A 23,334-nucleotide genomic window follows, 5' to 3' on the forward strand; every position below is an offset into this window, starting at 1 on the left:
GTGCAATATTGTCGGGAAAATATGTCGATGACACTGTGCTGTCCTGAGGGAAGAGTCTTTTTTGAGGAGCAATTATAATGATGATCTCACGAGTTACCCATGGGCTAATCAGTTGGCTTTTATTAACACCACTACACAGAAGCATGCACACTCAAAACACCAAATGCAGCAAAGGTTGCTGTGACAACGGGGATGGTCACCATGGCACTGCGATAGTCGCTGTTGGTACTTTGTCATTGCAGCCCTCTTTCTACCTCCCTCACTTCTGGGTGCAGTGCTTTCAACTGACTTGAGGAGAGATATGGTGAATCTTTCAACCTTTTCTCCACATTCTTTTGTTCGGTGTTGCTATATGTGGTGGTCGCTGATACCGGGGGGAGGGCTTGTATGTCATTCCATTTCACCTCTCTAAATTTGGAGGTTTTTGCGGGTATGTGGAGGTGGATAATTGATCAGTCGATCTGATCAGAGCTGATCAGATCAATGGATGATAGGAGCAGCTGTTGCAGAGGAACTTGTAGACCCAGCGCAATGAACGGTTAAGTTTCACTTTTGTTACGCCCAGCATTCTGCTGCTCAGTCTGTGCCCTGAGTACGCGCACTGCTTTGAGAGTATGGCGCAATGAATAATTGAACAGTTCATATATTCCAACAGCGCTCCCAAAGAACTGTTCAGCTCCAAAAATAGAAAATCAAAACGTGGTGGCAAAAGTTTTAATCGAGGTGGGCTGCCACAAATAAATGAATGTGTTGGAAACCCCTGATGTTGTTAGCAGTGCTGCTATGTACTCTGAATGGAGTGGTTTTGCAAAAGTTGCCAGTAAATTGGCTTTTAAGTGTGTTTCATAATCATGACTTACTCTAATATCATTTTGGTCTCTTGGTACACCAGTAGAGTGTGCTAGGCTTGCATGCTCATACAAGTAAGTGGCTGGCTGACTGCTCCCTCCATACTAAGGTCATCTCACTGGCATGCAGCAAGAGTAACCTCTGTCTTTGTTTGGTGGATTCAAGCCCATTCTTTGTGCATAAATACAGATTATTCATTTGTGTTCCTTTTAAAAGAACATCCACATGACATGAGCCTGTGTGAGAACTGTTTTCTGTTACATGAACAACAACTACAGCCAGTATGTCCACTGTTTGAATGGGAGTGCCTTCTCCACTGTGTCCTTGGTTTGGCAATAGCTTGGAGAATGAATGCACATGCACATTTACCAGACAATTTCCGTTCACACAGTTTTCTGCCCACAATAATGATAACTGTAAAAATTGTGCTCCTAACCTCAACCGTAAATCACGTGATGACCTCACCAAAGAGTCTACATTCTTTTTCTAATATTTGGAAAATCACCTTGACCATTCATTGACAGAAGTCTCCGTCTTGGACTTAGGGCTGCTTTTATGTTGGTATTGATTAGGGACGCTATCTCTTATCGATTTCTCTGCTGCACTACTACGTTTGATGGATTGATTGGCAGCCTGTAGCTGGAGACCAATTTGTCAGGGAGCAATGGACCTTGTCAGAGAAGAGCACCATTATGTCCCAATCATGGATGGCCAACAATCCCAGGGGTGTGTGGGAGTAGAGAGAGTGTGGGCAGAGGGTGAAGTGGTGTTGACTATGCACGGTTGGCTTGTGAGCCCCGAGTATGCACAAGACTGAACCTGCACCTTGATTCCCCCGTGGGTTATAGCAGCGCTGATTGAAGCCCACCTTTAACCGGAGATCATAGGCGGTTTTACCAAGTTGCCTCTCATTTTGCATTTAATTTCAACTCTCATTATGGGAAGGCCGTTGACATTCAAATAAACATGTTTGCATATGTTTTTTTTCTTCTTTTTTTGTGTTTGTAGCATAAGAGTTCCATCCTCCAAATGGCTGAGATTCAGCTGCTGCACATGATGATTTGTTCCCCCAGTAATTATACCTTCCTTGTGCTGGGGGAGAGAGAGAGAGAGAGAGAGAGGGAGAGAGTACCGAGAAAAAAACCTGTTGTTATTCTTAAATCCCCACTCGATGCTGGCTTAATCATTGTCTGCCTTGTCTTTGGAATGGCTGTAATTGAAACATTAGCTGTTCGGGTCTATATACAGCATGTGGGCGGATCGCGTGCGCCCTGTGGACGGATTTTAATCATAAGCCTCGATCACAACCCGAAGCAACTTGTGTGTACTTCACTTCCTCTCTCTTTGTTATTTTTTTTTTTTTGTTGTTGCTTTTTCTTGTTCTCTGTCCTTTTTTTCTGCCAGTGTGCATGCATATCTTAGGCTTTAGATGAATCACTTTCATGTGTATTTTACGGCAATTTGTGAAGCTGCAAAGTCACTAAACCGAAAGCCTATGTTGTATTCACGAGCAGGCTTGACTTGATACCTGCCATTTACTTACTGCTTTTCAACTCCAGTCTCAGGCTTAGAGACAAGCAACCAAAAGGAAGCATTTGCTCAAATGTATTGACCACCTTCATGAATTTTTCATTGGCTGCTCAAGGCGATGGGTTGCCAGCTGGGTGGGTTGAGAAGATGAGGCGCCCATTCCATGCCGCTGACCACACACAACCAGAGAAGAAACATGTTGATCTTGAACATATTTCTCTCCACATGCAGGGGGAGGCAAAAGGAGTCCAGCACTGTCAGTGTGTGTCTCCAGAGACAACACACCTCTCAAAGTAAAATCCCACCAACCCTCAAACCGCAACACCCCTTGTCTTCCGCTCAAGTCCACATCCCCACCCCCACCACCTCACTCCCCAGTGGGTGGTCGATAGACAGACCTCTTGGTCTGAAAATGAGATTCTGACTCATTTGCTGTTATTTCACCACCCCCCACTGGGGCTGCTGATGGCACCTAAAAGCACTTGGACCAAAGGAATGCAGAGTGTCCCCAACGTAGAACCATCTGTGACACATAATCACAATCTCCTTTTTTTTTCTGCCGCAGAATTTTAAAAAACAAATGCCGACATTAAGTTTTAAATTTACTCTTAATGTTGAGAAACAGGACTGCTACCTCTTATATCGGTGAAGAGTTAGTTGTCAAGGCTGAAAAGTGTCAAGAGACATTTTTCGTTAGTTTATTAACACCGATACAGTTGCGTGTCCTTTTGACGGCATTTTTAAAATCTGCTCTTATCAATATTTCTGCACTGCAATGGATCAAATGACAAGGCATACTACGAGAACCGATACTTGGGTACCAAGTCGATGCAAAAATTCTGTTAATGTTACGGCACTTGTTTTGCTTTAGTACCATATGTACCAAGGATGCAGTTCTTTCAGACTTGACAGTGCAGCATGTATGCCTACATGTGTTCTAGTCTACTGTTAAATGCTTGAAGAAGAATGCCTTGTTAATTCTTTGCAATGGAAACACCACATATTTACATGATGCTACATTTGGCAGCAGTGTAATTAGGCACTGAACATCTATTCTGTGCTGAATGCTGCAGATGTGGCATGCTTTTTTGTGGAGAGTTTAAAAATGTTCTGCTTTGGGTAAAACATTGCACTCGTCACTGTCACTTTTTACATAGACATCCAATCAAAGTGGAGAACGGACGGGACAAACCACCTACCATAAAGGAAAACGATGGAGGAGAAATATGTTAATAAACTTTAGGCTATATATTAATAGATGTTTCCTTGCCCACAAAATCTCATGGACCTACACAGAGCACTACTTTGCGTTTTAGACGGATCATCAGGGGTTAATAATAATATCTAAATTAAATCAAATTTAAATGTTTCAGTGGAGTTATTGCAGTTATTGTTTTGTTTTGTTTTTTGTTTTTTTCCCGTGTTCTCCAACTGGGTACCGGGAATGATAAAATTTCACTGGTATTGGTATCGACAACTAAATTTCTGGTATCATGACATGCCTACGAATGACTGTGTGTAATGTAAAAGGGGTTGTTCAAAGAATTATGACCTGATATGTAAGTTCTCCCCGCTCTACAAAGCATTTTAGCATCTTTCAGCCTATTGTTTCATTTTGTATTATAATGGCAACTTTGTTTTGCTCCACTTTCACTGCTCTCATTAACGCACATGCAGCAAACCATGCCCAGCACCTATTGGTAGAGAGACCAAGTAAGCAACCAGCTGATTGAGCATTTAGCTGCTAAAGAGCCAGAATATTCCCCAGGAGTCAGTGGAAAGCCAAACAGAGCAAATATTGAACATATTTTCCTGGATGTGTCAAGAAACTTGACTCCAAATAAAAGCTAATGCTGCTCAATATCTGCTGGATCATTAGCTAAATAGGCGATCGTTTCCTTACAAATTTCTAACTGTAATGTAATGATATGTCAATATTGCTTATACAGCTTGTCTCACTCCCCCCAAGTGGCCAAAAATCTCAATTACTGCAGCTTTAATAAACATGGCTAACCAGGGCGAGCGCAGTTCACAGGGGCCAGAAGAGCTATGCGTCTCCTTTGCTGCACTCGTCATTTTGGACAGTATTCTATCCTGAGCAATTTCCAGTTGCTGTCTCTAATAAACAACACATTGCCCAGCCTGTTACCATACATATCCATACAAATCTGTTGTATAGATGTGTAGGATAACAAGACACTTGACAGTAATGTTACCTGCAGCTTACATTACATCGGCCGGTTGAGCTTGGGAGGTCTGGCTCTCTCAACTAAGCTTCTCAGGTTTTTTTTTGGTTTTTTTTCCCTTATATGTGCGGGTTAAAGAACTTTGAGTCAGTGTGAAGGTTTCCTGTCAGTCAGAGAGGGCAGTAAAATTTTAGTACTACCATTACATCACAGAAAGTGTGCAAGGCTGATGAAACTCAAGAAAAGAAATGTTTAGAAATCTAACTTATCATACAGGTTTTTGTTCTGAAGCTGGGACCTTAATTTTTTTGTGGAGCAAACAAGTACTTGAGGCTGTAATTGCATTTTATAATATCATACAATGTTTACTTTTTGTAGTGTATAATTTACTATGTTTATTTGCACTGTAAATGTATTGTTAGAATGCTGTTTTTTTTCCCGCATAGATGACCCTCACACCAAAGGGGGGGAAACACTGTAATTTCTTTCCTCTGACTGTTCATCTCTCTTTCCCTCCTTTCCTGTCTTTGCAGGGCCTACAGGAGGTCTGGCTCAACTACCCACCACATCCCCTGCAGGTTGGTTGAGAGATGTTTTATTATTGATGTTTATTTTGGGCTGTGGTGCCTCTCATTAAAACTCAACTCACCCCCAACACAAAAGAGTTCTCCCATTTGAAGTTTTCCTGCCTGAGTGTGTGTGTGTGTGTGTGTGTGTGTGTGTGTCTGTGTGTGTGTCTGTGTGTGTCTGTGTGTGTGTGTTGTTAACAGAGGTGGGCAAGCTGTTAGTTATTTTGCCTGAGGCTGACTGGGTTCTTTATAGCTGTCACAAGGCCCCCAGTAGCCCTCCACTAGTCTTCATTGTTCTGCACCCGTGTCTCGCTGTTCTCCGTTTTGGTCGAGACCCTAATCCTCTTTTTCATTCACCCAGCCTCTTTTCCTCCTCGCAATCGCTCCTTTCTCTCCTCTTTCTCTGCAGCATCATTCTCCCCTTCTCCATCATCATACACTCACTCCCTGTGTCTCTCTTCCGTCTCTCTCTGCTCTGCCGTTCTTTGCTTTGCATGATCTGCCCAGAAACATTGAACATGTCAACAGTGTTTGTTTGAAATTAGGATTTGGAAGAAGAGATCAAAGATGCCATAACAGGATTACAGTCCCGAATCACATGGGGCCTCCAGGGACCGTCAGGCATCCTTCTCTCTGATGTGTTTGTGTGGAGGAAGTGTTTCTTTGTGTGGATGCCGAGACTCGTCTTTAAGCAGTTTATTCTCTTCATCTCCCTGAGTGTGCACGAGTGTCGCTGCGTCCTCAAATGTACATTTTTGCATATCCATGTTTGGCCCAAAATAACGTTTTTGTTTGCATGCATCCGCGTATACATGTTTGTTTTTTTCCACATCTTTGCCCCCTCACCCCTGCATGTTTCATCCCCAAATGCTGAGGATCCACAGAGCGCATGGATGTTTTTGTTGAGCTCAGTGCTCAGAATAAAACCACTGTATCTAGCAGTCTGTTTTCCTGGTGAGTAGCACAGTGGAGGCCCCAGCGGTGGGCACCTCGGTCAGGGTGGAGCCCCAGGGTCAGCCCTACAACCGCTCTGTGGTGCGAGGGGAAGCTCCACAGTGTGCTGCATGAGTAGTCATTAGCCGCTTCTGAGCCGCGGCCTCATTACCACACACTGCGCGTGTCTGAGGTTTCCTCAGGGTGGTCCCCTGCCAGTGGGGTAACGCCTGTTAAATTGTGCCAACCTCTTGGTAGCTTGATAGCATCCTGACCTTTTGGCTCAAGATGATATAATCTAAGCAGTTTCACACAAGGAAAAACATCTTTCCCTTCATTATTTATTTATTTCATTATTTATTCTATAATTGATGAAAGCCTGCAGGAGTTGGGCGAGAACATTATGCCCAAAATTGTTGCTGAGAATTAACAAGGTGCCACCCCCCTCTCCTGCTCGCTAAGATGAGGAAGACAAAACGGAGGTGAAAGAGGAGCTGTCTTAATGAGGTTTGAGTAGATGGCAATGGCAGCCCGCCATGGTGTGGGTAATTAAGCATACGCCCGTCTTTGGCATACATGCATACATTAGCCTTGCCGCCGCCGTGCCCTACAGAGTGCAGTGGAATGCTTCGTGGTCGGCAGGCACGTCTTTATGTCTTTCGTGTTTGCTCGATTCGCACCAGCGCATCATCACCCCTGGCTCTCCAGAATAATTCACCACAACGTCATTAACGTTGAGTCTGGTTTTCAGCGTTTTTCCTTTGGTTTATAGGGGAGATACATGAGTGTTAAGCTTTTTGGGGGCCTTAAAAGACCTCAGCTCTGATTCTGCTTTCTGTCTGGACTGAGCTGAAAGTGATGCTTTGAAGCCATTTCAAAAGTGTTTTTTATTTTTTCAAAACTGCTGTTGATTTTTTTTTTTTTTTTTTTTTTTCTCCTCTCTTCACTTCGTTTGAAGCCTTGCTGCTGGCCATTCCCCCTGAAGGATAGCTCGCGCCTATGAGGGCTGAACTCGTCAGATGCCGTTAGTTGTGATGCATGACATTTAAACGCCTTTCGTTAATTAACAGAGGGAAAAAAGGCAGAAATGAAATGTTTCTTAGGACATATTGGAAGATGGAACCATGACATTACCGGCAGCACTCCAATTAAAATACTGAGTTTAAAGCTACATCTCTGCTCTGTGCAGTGGCTTGACATGGGAGACTGTGAGAAAGCTGTTTACTCGTCATTTCTTCATGAAAACACAGACAAAGAAGATGCTGGAAAATGACGAAAGTGGCCGTCTTCCCCTGGAGAGCCTTGAATGTAGCTTTCTTTATTCTTATTTTTGGGGCACTTTATGTACAGCTAAATGGAGCACACTTACAGAGTCAATTTAATGTACTTTAATTCCCTTTGAATGTCCACATGAAATTATGTGGCTTGATGTTTCTGTTTTCTTTGTAAAAGATGTCTTGGTCAAGCTTACAGTTGTACCACGCAGAGACTAATTAGATGTTTCTAGCAGTCTAATTAATGCACCCATAAGGATATCTCTTGATTCAACAAACATACATGCACATATTTTCTTAGCATACAGTATCATTTCGTTTTCTAATGAGCACAGACATGAGCAAATACTGTAGTTAAAGCAAGCAGCATGTTTTTACTGAACCCATCTACCCCCAAACTCACCAAGCCCTGAAGCTAATGTTAAAGACATAATCCACAGCAATTTCCACAACCAAAAACTATTCTTTCAGGACTTATCAAAGTCACAAGGCCGGGAGTCTCTGATACAGCCTGCTTTAGACCAAACAAGACTTCCTGTACAACTGAGTCACCAGAGATATTAATTGACCGTTTGAATCACCAGATTTAAAAAGAGAGAGAAAAGCGAGCTGTTTGACTTAAAACTTAATGACTAAGAGATTCCATCTGCTGCAGATCATCAGAGTTTGTTTTGAGGCAGAGTAATAACACACACTCTAAACAGGCCCTCAAGCAGCACATACTGCAGAGGTTCATTTCATTTAAGGATTTTATTTGACGCTCTTATGCGAAGCGACTTCATTGAGCAAGTAGGGTTTTTGTGTGTCTGGTTTAAGGATCCTTGAAGTGGTCATGCAGGTTGTTTCTAGACACATTTGCTTTGTCTTCTCCTTTTGGTTTGGCTGTCTTAGATTTATACAAGTAACATAATTGTAAAAATATACCTAAAACATAAACAAAAACATACATTCTGTAAATATGTTCTATAGAGACTGCAGTGCTATATTACAAACTTAAAGCAGTTTCTTACCTATCCAGATTGAGAATGTCTGAGGGGCTAAAGTAAACAACACAATACGTGAACTAATACAACCCCAAATTTGATGGTAATGCTAGCTGTTTTGGCTAGCCACATTCCGTGACCAACATTCAACGTTAGCAAGTGCATATCAGCTACATTACTTTTTGTCTTTTTTTTATGGTATCCCAGCTGCTGGATGATCTCTAGCCATATATTTTCCTTTATTTGGTTGTTGAGGTGGTCATCACGGTGTTTGTTGCACTATATTAGTTGTTGAGAAACCAAACTTTTAAGAAGTTCCTCCATTTTGGTATCAAGCTAGCTATGACCTCGAGGTACGACATCAGTTGGAACAAGACATTTCATTGGACATTTCCTGCAGTTGGAAATCAGCTGAAATCAAGGTCCGTCTGAGTATTATTCGCCCCACATGAATGTTCAGCAGGGGTTTACAAGCATTAATTGCAACCTGCAAAATCAGTTTTTATAAATTTCTGTGCATATTTTTCAAATGAAAATCATTGCTTGATGTGAAACGGATTTTAGTTCATATTTATTCACTTGTACTGTTCCAAGTAGACATACTATCGCAAATAAAGCAAATAGTCATCTTGTGAATAATGCACATTATGACCATTTACTCATCTCTCCTCTGTTTTAATAAAAGTTTGTACACCTCCCTTCATAATCTTTCATCAATTCTGAGTTTACTTGTGTGGTAAATTGTCTAAAATCTTGACCAGTAAATCACACGACATGTCCAAAAATATGTGGACTTCAGAATATTACACCCATATGTGGTAATTGGAACATGTCATCCCAAAATAAAAGCCATTAATGGAACCTGGCTGCAGGGATTTGCTCCCGTTCAGACCATTGACTGTATATAAAGATGGACGACATGACAGCTCCCGTAAAGTGAAGCGGAAACATCTCAATCACCCCCTGGTGGCTGGCTGCAGTATAGGTTATTTCCCAAAGATGGCTTCTGTCATTTTATGTAGGTCTTATCACGTTGCTGTATGATCAAGTATTCATTTTTCTGATTAGTTATTCTGATAAGTTATTTGATGCTTTAAAAGGGGGGGATTAATGTCATGATTGACAGATATGTGAGCTAATCTGTGTGCTTATAATAAGTGGCGCAGCTTGCTATTAGTTGGACGGATGTATGGGCGGGAAGTGCGTACAACAAGGGTTGCTGTTGAGACTCTGGCTCCAAATGATGTTTACTGCTTTCTCGACCAACGCAAGAAATCCATGATGTTTTGGCTTCATTTTTGTACAGTGGGATTAAGTGAAGATGCCTCGTCCATCTTTATATACAGTCTATGGTTCAGACACAAGAGCATTAGTAAGGTCCAACGCTGATGTAGGATGATAAGGTTTGGCTGGCAGTTGGCGTTTGAGTTCATCCCAAAGATGTTGGATGTGGTTGAGGTCCGGCTCTGTGCAGGCCAGTCAAGTTCTTGAACATAAAGAAAACGGGAAGAACACTATTGTTGAAAATATAATTTTACGCTGTAACATACATTGGAACTAAGGACCCTAGCCCAAACAGTGAAATAGACCTTGGTACAGCACTGTTACATTGGTGTCAAAAAAGAATACTTTCTGAATATTTTAACTAAATACTGACTATGCCAAGTAAATTTCTGTGCTCGGAAACAACAAGACCCCCGTTTTTGTGACGAAACTACCTTTGTGCATTTTTTTGTTCAGGTCCAGGAGCCTCAGACGGACAGGCAGCTGATTGAGACTTCTCCTGTCCTCCAGAAACTCACCAGCTTCGAGGACTCTATCGGAGTTTTGTTCACACATGTGCGTCTTTTGGCCAGAGCCTTCACCTTGAGGACTGTGGGCTTCAACCACCTCACCCTGTAAGTACGGTCAGTGTTTGTTTGTTGATAATGGAGTTACAGCCAATTAAAATGCAAAGTGAGGCGCTAGTTGGCCAGATGTAATTTGCAAGGAGGCTGCAGAACTAGCCAGACTTTGTCTGTTGTTCCCTTCAGAGGTGATGAGGCATGGTGCATTATAATATATAATACGATCTGAGATGCTGGGAGTTTTATCATACGTCGAGCATTTTAAATTGTTTTATCTGTTGTGAATGTGGCAGCCTCCTCCTCCCACATCATCATTTTGTTTACCCCCTGCAGCTTATACATTTTCTTGCAGTCACTAAGACTGCCTGTATAAAAAGTGAAGCCTTGAATTTCTAGTTCAAAGAGCCATAGGGAGAGATAGCTTCTTTCACTGGTTTTTGGCCCAGTCCCTAATCCAGGGGTTTCAGAGGCCCAGGGGATTTCGAAGTCCCCGTATGTGTAGTCTGCCTATATCTGTGAGGCCATAACTCAGTGCCTCATGGGAAATGGGGTTTTGATTCACTAGGTATTCAAGGGTAGAGGGTTTAAAATTTCTCTTTTTCATTCATTGCAGCCACATCTCTTATTTGACAGATTTTTCTCTGTCATTGTCATGCTTCAATCCACTTGTGAATTCCTGGATTCTCAGTTAAAGTAATGTCCAAACCCCCTTAATAACCATTTGTATATCATGTTCTCACCCTGTGTTATGTTGACTTCATTAAGACAACTTTTTCTCACCGTGAACGAAGAATCCAAAAACAGAGGAAATTCTTGATGAATTTAACTCATGGGGGCAGTATTTAAAACAGCAACACTATATCAAAAACCTTAGTTTACCAACTCTCACACAACCTGTGCAATATAATCTAAGTCTCATGTATTCAGTCACGTGCTCAGTACTTCCCAACAGACTGCCCCTTCCAACAGGGAACTGAACAGAAAGTAAAATTTAATCTGCGCTCATTTCAGAGCCAGACTCCATTGAAAGATGAGTAACTTTACCTCACTGAACACGGGAGCTGCTGGTCTGACACTGCCTTGATTAGTTAGTTAGTTTGTATTATTGTGTGACTTCACTAAATCCAAACAAACCCTTTAAAACACAAAAGTCACACAATAATACAAACAACCAGATTTTGGCATTGGTAGACCTGCAGCTACCGTGCTCAGCAAGGTCAAATTATTGTTTTTGTCAATGGAGTCTGGCTTTAAAGAGAGATACTATTACTGCACGAGTAGTGTGAGAGTTATTGTTGAGATATTGTTATGCTGTTGTTAAACGCAGGCCCCTATGACTTGAATCTTTCAAGAAGTTTTTCTGTTTTTGGATTCTTCGTTCATCATTGAGGCATACAAGAAAAACCTTTTCTTCACAAATTCGACATAACACAAGGTGAGTAATTTAGGGAATGAAGTATTCCTTTAAATTAGTTTTTATTCAGATTTAATCTGACTTCATGTATCATACATACAATACTACAGTATACCTGTATTTGTTTTGTTTTTTGGTTGACTTTCTTTGTTAATTGCGAAGTTTCAAAGAGATGCTGTGGTGATTTAGCCCTGACATTTGAAATGTTTTTTTTTCCTCTCATCTTCCACTATGACATTTGTTCAATAGCCAGTAAAGTTACAAACCTCTACAGTTCTACACACTTGAAATTGATTGGACAACCCTGCCTGTTGTAACAAACATGCCACCGTTGTGTAGCTACTGTGTAACCTTCCTCGTTCATTAATAGAACGCAAGTTTGAACAGATTGCTATTTTCATAAGGAAACATTTTCACTAATGAGACTGTTCACTCCAATCTGAGGTGTTTCTGATGCTGGGTTTGAGAGTGTTATTTGCAAAGGAAGCTTAACTCACTTCTGAGCTTCACAAAACAACACAATAGTGAGTTTGACAGCTAAAGCAAATTAGCCTTGGCAGCACACCTCTGATATCTTATTGGCAGGCTGCACTCTGTAATTGCTTGGTTAGGTTTGCCACAAGGACATTGCTCTGTGTGTGTGTGTGTGTGTGTGTGTGTGTGTGTGTGTGTGTGTGTGTGTGTGAGTGTGAGTGTGAGTGTGGACGTGGACGTGTGTGTGTATATGATGTATACACATTCACACATACAGTACACTGCTGTGTATGTTCTAATCCATCACTTAAATGTCAAACCTCTACCCACTCATGGTCAGTGAAGTCGATTAGAGGTCCAGAGGTTTGTCTCCCGCTGAGCTTTACTTTGAGGACTTTCCAACTCAAGGTTGATACCAATGATATTTTCTAACTTGGTGGCATCCAGTGCCTTTCGTTCACTATATTTAAGGTGGAAATTTAACCTAATGCATTTTTTATTTCTCAGAATTGTATTGTTACTTTTCCTGGAGCAAAAGGAAATAATTGATATATTTTTCAGAATAATTTATGTTCATTGGCTCGTTTAGTGGCCGAAGGCAGGCTGACCTAAATAGAGCAGACTCATTTGAAAGCTGGAACTGAGCAGCGTCTGACCATAAGGACTAAAGGTTATACCAAAGTAGGTCATGCTGTCGTGATGGAGAGAACAACGAGGTCAGATAACGGAAAGAGAGGTCAGACAATAAGGTGGGCAGCAGATGAGAAGACAGGACCCAGGCTGGCCTTCAGCCTATCACTTTATGCAGAAATAGAGGACAAAGTGACCTAGAAGAAGACAGCACAAGAAGCAAAGAAGGGAGTTGACCCTGTTTAGAGGCAGTGAAGACCGGAGGCTACTATCAGACAGCAGAGCTGTGGCCCCCAGGCGTTGGGCTTCCTATCTCCTCTCACAGCGGAAGAGCTGGGTGTTGCAAGAATTTCACTGTTAGTGAAAAGGGATCCATCTCTCTTCAAGTTCAAGTGAATAAAGTACATCTCTCTGTGCAGGTTTGAGAGAAGTCACCTGTCACATTTACACATGTAATTACATTTTATGAAATAGATTGAGGCTATACGCAATTAAAAGTTTAAGTAAATCATCAAATGCAGAGTTTCTGGCTTTTTCAGTTTTTTTTTTTTTTTTCAGCTTTGTTTTTTCTATAACAAATTATAGCACAGAATTGTTGCTTTTTTATTCTCAGAACATTGCAAATTATCTATATCACTGTCATCTAGCATCCAATTTCACGTGAAAAATAATATGTAATGATGATGATGACTTGCCACTGGATTAGGTAATTCCAATAGTTTTCATTTACAGAATTTACACAGCATTTAAACAAGACAGAATAAGGCAGAATACTCAAATTATGTAACTGAAGACAACCTGACAGTTGTGCTAAAACAAAAAGTGATTGTATGTAAAGATGGACAACACGTCTCCACTTCATAGCACTGTACAAACAAGAAGGGGGGGGGGGGGGGGGGTATTTGACTGGTGCTTTAATCTTTTAGTTTGACTCATGTCCCATCTGTTAACATGGAGGAGGTGGGGTTTATGACATGTATTGCAGCCAGCCACCAGGGGCAATCAAGATGTTTTGGCTTCGCTTTAGGGGAGCTGTAATGTCATCCATCTTTATTACACCTCCGTGCTGGCGATAGCTGTCGTGCTGGTGATAGCTGTGGCCGGGATTTTTTTTAAATTTGGCACAACTGTCCATGTCCACTTGGACACAATAATGAACTAATTAAATTTTGCTGATGATAGGTCAAAGTTCAAGGGCGCTGTGACCTTGTATGTTTCTTTGTTATGAACGCAATACCTGAAGAACACTTTGAGGGAGTTTTTTTATTTTTTTATTTTTACAAACCTTCACTCTGACTCACTGATGAACTGATTAGAATTTTTTGGGTGAAGGTTAAAAGTCAAGGTCACTGTTACCTTGCATCTGTCTCATCTGTAGAGGTAAAAATCGGTGCCTGGAATTGGGCCTGTAGGCTCCCGACCTTGTCCTCCACTTGACTTCTCAGTTGTCCTTTGATGTCGATCTGGTACCTTGGATTCAGCTAATCAATACTCAAAGAAACACTGGAGACAGGCAGAGTCCGATGCAATCGAGTTTAATGTGTTCACAAGCTTCAACACATACAACTCATCGAGTCAAGCCCCGGAGCCGGACTGACTTTCACTTTCAGAGCTCTCCTTTTTATGCTGGTGGAGAATCTCCACCCTCTTTCTTTAGCCCTTCCTACCTGAGCCCAAACCTATTAGTAGCAGGCCTTCTTGCCTTTGTCCAGACATGCCCGAACATGCCCAGGCATGTCTTAATGGTGTAATCTCCCCCCCCCGGCCTGGGAATACCCAACCTCTCCTACCATTAGGTCTGGACTCGGGTTCTCATTATTTTTTTAAAAACTTATGGAACTTGGGGACTATTATTTCTTTAAAGTCCCATGTGCCCTCATGCAATATAATCCTTTAATGTGCATCAGGTAATACAAGCACTTGAGTGAGTGTGTGTGCGTGCTATCATTATACAGAGCACGATAGGTTATATTGGAGTGTGTCTGTTCTTTAATATCTGGATACAATGCGAACTCATATTGTGATTATTTTGACATGCATGACAATGTTTTAACGCATATAGATGCATCTCACTCAGTATTATAAGACTTATACATAAAACATGGTTATATGATGGTTATATGGCTTTGTTTCTTAATCAACTTATGCAGTATAACACTTTTACTTGATTGGTGATTAACTCTTACACTACACATCCTCTTTAATGCTATATCTCAAGAAGGCCTTGTGGGAGTTTCCTCAATTTGGCACAAATGTCCACTTAGACTCAAAATGAACTGCTTAAAATTTGGTGGTCAAAGGTCAAGGTCAGTGACCTCACAAAACCAGTTTTTGGCCACAACTCATAAATTCATATGTCAACTATGACAAAATTTTACACAAATGGCTAGGATATAGGATGATGCAGTGATGATATTTTATATCCAGAAGGTCAAAGGTCAGTTTTACTGTGACATCATAATGTTCTGAGAAAAAAAAAAATGTTCTAGTCGATACGCTATGACTCAGGAACAGATGGGGAGACATTTGGTCAGATACTGAATTGGTGACACTTATCTTGGGTGTCCACCTCAAAACTGTGCTATTGTATAGATCTTCTGAGCTGTTGGGGGGAAGATGTGTGTCAAGCGTCCAAGTTTTCACAGACATAGATGTAAACTGTAGGTGCAACTTGAGTGGTTCACAAAGGCAGGGGCATGGTGGATGCGGGGTATGCGGGATACATGCCCCTCGCAGCTGCCATATCTGTCCCCTATGTCCCCCGCACTTTTTTGTACCATATTGTATTTACCATATTGTAAATCGAGTTGGGCAGCTGTTGAGTTCATTTTAACAAGTCAGAGCTTGTTTTTCCAAGTTGTCCTGAGCGCATCATGAGTGGGCGGGCAAGGTGCACACTTGGTGCTTCTTTTGTTGCAGAGCACTGTGTTTTGCAGGGATGATTATTACTGTGGCACAATGCACTTACACTGTGGATAGGTGACACGAAGAAGACATCTCAAATTCATATGTCCATGCTCAAAATACAGGACGCAATTTAATAGTGCTAATTGCAAAATGACGGAAGAGAGAGAAAATAGCGAGGGCCACGGAGAAGAGACAGGACAGGAAACGACAGAAATTGTCCAAAGTTTGAATCATTGAGTATCTGTTGTGAAACCAAACTACCTTACCACAATAGCACGACGTCAGTAGGACCTCAGCAGAAAGCATTCAGTCCACAGTGTGGACCCGACACAAGGTAACACTGATGTTCGCCTCCTTCCAGGTTGCGAGCGTCTGCAGCTCGCCGCTCATCCACCAGCAAAGGTCCGCAGTATGATGGGAAACCCAGGGACCGCTGGCAGATGAACGGGGAGCTCCAGGCAGCACGGAGGGAAGCAGAACACCGTTTATTTGCACAGATGCCCTCACTGCCGTGACTTCAAGCTGTTTGAAAATCAGTTGTGTTTCCCTTTGAACAACGTCAATCAATTTGGTGGCTGGTTCAACTCTCACTAACTGACTGCAGCATTTTATTTACTGAGGTTATTTTCTTGAGCAACACCGAGTTAACTGAGGGACATAAACACAGAATATAAAATGCTGCAGTCAAATTGTGAAAGCCGGAGCTTCATTCATGTTATTGTTGTGATAGTCACACACCTACAGTACTCCCCTCAGAGCCATGTCTAAATACCCCAAATATCCAAATATCAGGTGGTGTCACGAGCAGTTGGAGCCTAATTGTTGTTGCAATTTAAGCAATAAAAATGTTGATTTTTCTAAGAGGGAAAGAGATTAGATGTATTTTTATTTTCTCTTTTGCATATTTACTATTGCTTTTGATAAGGCAAAAGTATTTCTTATGCGATGACTGGATTAATTGATGGATTCATATAAAATGGCGATGGAGACAAGTTCGGTACATCACTGAAATGTTTTGAACACGATGGGTAAGGGAATACCTGCCTTTGCTGCAGGAAAGGCAAAAATGGAACCAAAGAAGGAGAAACCTTACGTCTGGAGTTATTGTGGTTGTAATGGATCCATCTGCCTCTCAAGGATCATGGCCACTCGGAAGACTCCTGGAGGCTGTCCATGACAGGAATGGACTTCAGTGGGTCTAAAAGTTGAGCATCATTGAGATTCCAGTGACTAAACTTTGCTTGGTACATGAGTGTGCAAAGTAGCAGATCATTTACAGCAATGTGTTAATGACATTTGACTTTAATGTGGTAAACTATATTAATGATAGTGTCATTGTGATTATGGCTCCTAAATTTGAGAATTGTTGAATTATTATGTTTGGTACATGACAATTAGGGGCCGGTGTATAGGAGCCATCCCCAGTGTAAAATGTATATGCGGGATGCTAATTTGTCCTGAAGAGGTCACTGTATTGTCATGGGTGTTTGTCAATATAGGTAGGAACCATTCACTGAGGGACAGGTGTTGCTAGATGAGGGGGCACAAATAGTTTTTTGACTGCATTGCTTGGCCATGTCAAGTCAGGTGTACGCCGCTAAATGTCATGTTGGAAATTTGTACCTTTTGAATTGTTTATGGACACAGACTCATGGATGTTTGCAAGTTTTTCATTGAAGACAACAGAGGCGATGAATAAATTATGCATCAAAGGAGAAGACGACATAGACTCTTTGTTTTCATCTGATGAGCAGCGGTTGATTAGGTCAGGCAAGCATGTCAGTTAAGCCCCGCTTCCATCAAACAGCACGGTACAGTTCAGTTCGGTACGCTTTTTGACCGTTTCCACTGTGAAAACTTGTGGATGGTACCAATGGAACCATTCCATACCGTCCCCATTTTTGGTACCCCTTCTGTTGGGGTATCTAGCACACACATCTGGTACTAAAAGGTGGATTAGTAACACTGCAGTCCGTTGATTGGTCAATAGCGGACGGTCACTCTACTCAGGGCTGAGTTGTGGCTGGCTTTAAGGCTTATGTAACCACTGTTCATACCGTAGAGATTTTTATCAGTAGACTGTAACTATAAAATAAAAGGATGTTTTGCTGCCTCTTGCAGCAGCTGGAGTCAGAGTGAAAAATAACTTCATTCACCGGGCCAACTGCTGGTGACCTTTAAGGTGGAATGTCCACTTATGTTACTCCATGTCTGAGTTGACATTGTGAATCAATCAACACACCTTAAATCACTGTGACAACTTTGACCATTACTTTAGTTTTTATCGACATACACTTTTAGTAACGAGTGGATCTTCAACATTTTATATATATTAATTTCGACTGGGTTATGTGAACTTTATAAATTCTAATCCTCACTCGGAGGGGGAAATAAAGCGCCGTGGAGCATTGTTCCTGTGGGCACCGGCAACACTAAACCCCTGAGCTTGCCTTAGAAGGACTAGACACACAAACCAGCTATTTGTAAATATCCCATGCAGAGAGAATCTCACTGCAGCCTGCTTTATTTTGTTCTGAAAATGTGGGCGTGCAACCTCGTTCTGTGGACGATAAATGAGGTGCAGACTTCCCTCTGTGTCACAGGTAATGAGGAAATACAGTGAGTGCTGGATGGAGCAGTGAGTGACAACAGCACCGCCCACATTTAAAGGTACTGTTTGGGGTGGAAACACTAGGGTCTAGGTACCATGTCTGAAGGGTTACTTTTGGTTCCAAAGGTACCATACCAAAAGTGTTTGGTGGAACCGGGGCTTTAGTAAGTAGCCTGTCTATGCAGCCCCTCAGTGGCTTTAAGTTTAAGCTTAGCCGCTATAAGATCTTTTGATGTAGCTAAATTTATTCTCATATCATACAACAGAGTTTCTCTTTATTGCCTTTACCCAGAATTACACTGGATGTTGCTTGCCCCCCACACTACCACTTCTGCAGAAAGTACAGATTCCAAATTTGAACCTTACAAAAGCATGCACATATGAAACAAGAACATTATTTCCCGAAGAACTGAGAGGAAAAATGGCCTTAAAAGATAGAGCGCCCCGCTCTTTTGGAGTGGGCAGCCTGTCGCTGCCTCCTCAGAGGGGCTGTTAAAGGTATTTTAGATCAAAGTCAAAGGCGAATAAAGACCTCGGCTTCACACTTTACTTCAATTTCCCCCACCTTACTAGAGCATTGTGCCTCTGCTGTTGAAGTGAATAAGGGATGGCTCTTTGCGCCACTTCACACAGCAACGCATTCCTCTTTGACCCGCTCTGTCTCTCCCTTTTCCCTCCATCTCTTCTCTATTTTCCATTCCTCTCTCACTGTTGCTCCACTATTCCCATCCTCTCTCCGCCTCCGATTGGACATGAAATTAGCTCATGCTCCACCTTCTCAATCTGCTTCTTCCCGTACCCTTCTCCCAGCTCACACACAGTATGCATGGTATGGGTCTTGAGAAAATCCGCAGCAAACCTGTTGACACACGTGTTCACATGTACAGTACTGAAGTGAAGGATGAACAGGGAGTTCTGTCAGCCTCCCAACGGCCTTTATTTCCCTCCTCTATTACCACCTCCCCCCTCATCCCAACCTCCACTTCTTCACACTCTCATGTGTTGTGGCAGAGCCTTTTCATTAAGACGCTCTGTGATTATTTTTAATGTGGGAGTGTGCGTCAGGCGCTGTCCCTTCCCTCCTAATGAAGCTCAGTTCTGGACCTTAAAGACAGAGTGAAATAAAAAGTAGCCTTTCAAGTTCTTATTATCCTATGTCCCCGCAATTACGACATTGCTATCTTTTATCTTTGGTATCTATCAAAATACTTTTTTTTTTTAATTCGTTTGTTCAAAGGGGGTTTGGGCAACCAGCCAACCCTTCGCATCATATAAAACTACACTTGACTAGAGCTAAATGACTGACAAACTATGAATCAACCATAATGCTTGTCATTTGAATAGCATTTATGGGTTTAAACAGTTGAACATATAAAACAAGTAATTCAGACATTACCATATGCTGGAAAATTCTGATGAGCCTTTTCCACTGTTTCTGGACATTTCTTAAACTAAACAATGAATGGGAAAAATAATCCATAAATGAATCTGTTAGAAAAATAATTGGGCGCTGTCGTAGATCAGAGGTATGTGCTTGGACGTCAGTTTGCAGAAAGTTTTTGCACACTTCCAAAAGTGCTGGCATTGTAGTTTAAGTGACGAGAATGTATTCATTTTTCCCCTCCTCTTCTGCCCTCTTATACAGCAACGTGGGCGAGAGAAGTGATTATGGATGCAAGCAGTGCTCTATTAGTGAATAAGGTGGTGGGGGTTCACTGTGGTTCTTTAGAGACTTCAGATTGATTAGAGCTCAGACAATAAACCAATAAGTTAATCAAAGTTAATTAATAACACTTTTAATAATTGACTGAAGTCATTTTTTTATTCATGGGAACATTCTCTGGTTTGAGCCTCTCAGTAGGGATCGGTAACATATTGACTATACTTGATGTATCTCGGCTTGCTCCATGTAGGATGTATAAAATGACTATATCACCAACACTAACAGAATAAAAGCAACAGTGGTTCCACTTTAATTTATTTTATTTAAAGATACTTGATTTAACTTCATTATTAGAGCACTTTTCATTTCAAATTCATTTTAACAGTATCTTATTTAGCTTTATTTTAACAGTATCTTATTTAGCTTTATTTTAACAGTATTTTATTTAGCTTTATTTTAATGTACTTTATTTAACTTTATTATGACAATGCTTTATTTAGCTTTATTGTAACAATGCTTTATTTAAAAGCTTTATTGTAACAATACTTTAACTTTATTGTAATAGTACTTTATTTAATAATAATAATGATAATAATACATTTTATTTCTGGGCGCCTTTCATGACACTCAAGGTCGCCTTACAGAGTAAGATACAGAGTAAAATACAATAAAATACAAAGTACAAGATAATTAAACATTTAACAACAAACAAACAAAAAGTACAAGATAATTAAACATTTAACAACAAACAAACAAACAAACAAATATCAGTTTAAAACGCAAACAAAACAAACATAAACAAAACATCTGTTCAGGCTTACCCACTCAAAGAGAGTAGGAAAGCCTGAACAGGTGAGTTTTCAGCCTGGATTTAAAGTGTGGGAGTGAATCAATATTTTGGAGGTCATGGGGGAGTGAATTCCAGAGTTGGGGAGTAGAGCGGCTTTTAGAGGAGATTTCAAAGTATCGGTATATATGTATATCAGGATAATAAACGACAACCATGGTCCATGGTACAGTCAGGCAGTTTAAAAATGTATCTTAGGCACTCTGACTGTAGGTAAAAATCCTTTATAAATATTTCTTACTGGACTTTTACACTGAGTGAGCTGGCCAGTCATTGTATTTTATCCTTATGTGACTATTTGCCCCATCCTCGAAGAGCACCTGATCTTTTTTTACAACCAACTACATAGTGCCTTAACCCAGTGCAACACTCCCTATTTTTCCTCATTAACATGTATATATTGTGTAATGCAATATAGCCTTAAAATATTGTGATATTATTTATAGGCCATATCACCCAGCCCTGCTTCTCAGGTGTGAGAATTAACTTTTTCTCTGTTTCATGTCATTATAGTATTAATACCTTTGGGTTTTGGACTGTTTGTTTGACAAAACAAACAATTCTAGATTGTGTTGGCCCTTTTTTCAATCTTTTACACAAGAAACATTTAGTCTGCAAAAAGATAATCAAGAGATGAATTAATAATTGAGGAAGTGACAGTCGCAGCCCTGCTAAAGAAGCTCAAACTGCTGTTTCTCTGAGTCCTTCGTTTAGTTCTCTTGCTCAGATATGCTCATAAAAGGCAGAGCCAGAAATCGGACAATAAACTTTGACCTTTCTTCCTCTTTGATGTCAGCCTCCTTCTTGCCTCTACCTCTGCATCTTTTCTCTCTCATCTTCTTCAGAGTTTCCCCTCCTGCGAGGAGCACATATCTATAGATGGATGTGTGCACTGCTGCTGTATATACCTCCCCGCTGTACTTACGCCCCCCCACCCAACGCTTCCTGCCTGCCTGGCACAGCACCAGCCCACATCTGCAATGCTAATCTATAATTCTGTTTAATTAATGACCTGCCTTTCACTGATGGGGAGAAACGCAGGAAGCTGATGTACAGCATCACAGTGCTGCCATTAGCCTTTTCTAGGAATTGTTAGAAGGTAGAAAGTTCAGTAAACCCATGTGCACGCTTGCTGCTTTATGGGCTTAGGATTTTGACAGACACTCCTGCAGGTGTACCAGAGGTTTTTTAAGTATGCTTTTTTTTTTTCTTTTCTTTTTTTCCCCATTCAAATTGCAATCAAAGCCCGGCGTTTTTCTTCAGAAGGGCTGCTACTCCAGGCAGCCTCCGAGTTGTCACACAGCCTCTCAGTGCAGCTGTTCCCAGAGGCCACCCGTGAAATGTACATCAGCCAACTTCACCGTTCCTGTTAAAAGACTAAAAGCCTGGTAGATTTGTCGACAGTGCATGATGCCTTTCATGCCCCACTGATATGTAGCTGAATAACCTCATGTGAAACCCTCACTGTCCCCTATTTTTGCACAATCTCCCCTGCCCTCCCACCTCACCCCTACTATGTCAATCCCCTTACTGTATATCCTCCTGTAACCTTGTGTTTTCATTTTCTTTTTTTATTCTGACTCGTCCTTTTTTCTGTTTGCTTCCATCAATCCATCCTTGCTTTCTCTTTTCCAGGGGCCACAACCAGAGGATGGAGTTCCTTGGAGACTCAATCATGCAGCTGGTTGCCACAGAATACCTCTTCATCCACTTCCCAGATCACCATGAAGGACATTTAACAGTAAGATCAAATCCCTCTTATTTAACAGTAAGACTTGAATCATGTACGATGTGTAATTTTCTGCTGCTGGGGTTGTCTCAGTCAAAACAGTAACAAAAGACAGAGCAATGCCGTCATTGCTTTCAGTTTCTCCCAAATAGGATTCCTTCAGTGTTCATTATTCAGGAGGTTTTTACTGGGTGACAAATTATCCGCAGAGGTCCCTTCCTCTCCAAAACAAACAGACATGATGATTTAAGCCGGTAAAAACACTTAATAAAACAGTTTCACATTAAAAATCACAGTTTTTCCAACACTGTTTGACACCACAGAAACTGGAGACAAATCTGATGTCAATAGACAAAACAATAAATAGACAGAGAAATCTTAATTCTGGACAGGAATATGTCAAACTCTTTGTCAACACGATTTAAAATGTTTTGTATGTGCTTGAGCTGACAATGGAAACAAAAGAAGTCGTCGTCATTGTTGTCATCGTCCTCCGCTTATCCAGGTCCGGGTCGCTGGGGCAGCAGCCTCAGCAAAGAAGCCCAGACAGTCTTCTCCCCAGCCACCTCCGTCAGCTCTTCCGAGGGAACCCCGAGGCGTTCCCAGGCCAGCCGGGCGATGTAATCACTCCAGCGTGTCCTGGGGCGGCCCCAAGGTCTCCTCCCAGTTGGACATGCCCGAAACACCTCCCAAGGGAGGCGTCCGGGAGGCATCATTACCAGATGCCCGAACCACCTCAACTGGCTCCTCTTGATGTGGAGGAGCAGCGGCTCTACTCCGAGTCCCTCCCGGATGTCCGAGCTCCTCACCCTATCTCTAAGGCTGAGCCCAGCCACCCTGCGGAGGAAACTCATTTCGGCCGCTTGTACTCGCGATCTCATTCTTTCG

General features: G+C 41.6%; 1 protein-coding gene across 1 annotated transcript in view; it reads left to right on the forward strand.

Moving 5' to 3' along the window:
- drosha (drosha ribonuclease III) overlaps positions 1–23,334 on the forward strand; it is a 170,135-nt gene that overhangs the window by 115,672 nt on the left and 31,129 nt on the right. The window contains exons 24-26 of the mRNA XM_050056313.1: positions 5,099–5,143; positions 10,065–10,222; positions 22,353–22,458. Coding sequence (XP_049912270.1) covers positions 5,099–5,143; positions 10,065–10,222; positions 22,353–22,458 — 309 coding nt within the window. The remainder of the gene's footprint in view (positions 1–5,098; positions 5,144–10,064; positions 10,223–22,352; positions 22,459–23,334) is intronic.

Source organism: Epinephelus moara, chromosome 11, assembly GCF_006386435.1.
Source record: "Epinephelus moara isolate mb chromosome 11, YSFRI_EMoa_1.0, whole genome shotgun sequence".
NCBI lineage: Eukaryota > Metazoa > Chordata > Actinopteri > Perciformes > Serranidae > Epinephelus > Epinephelus moara.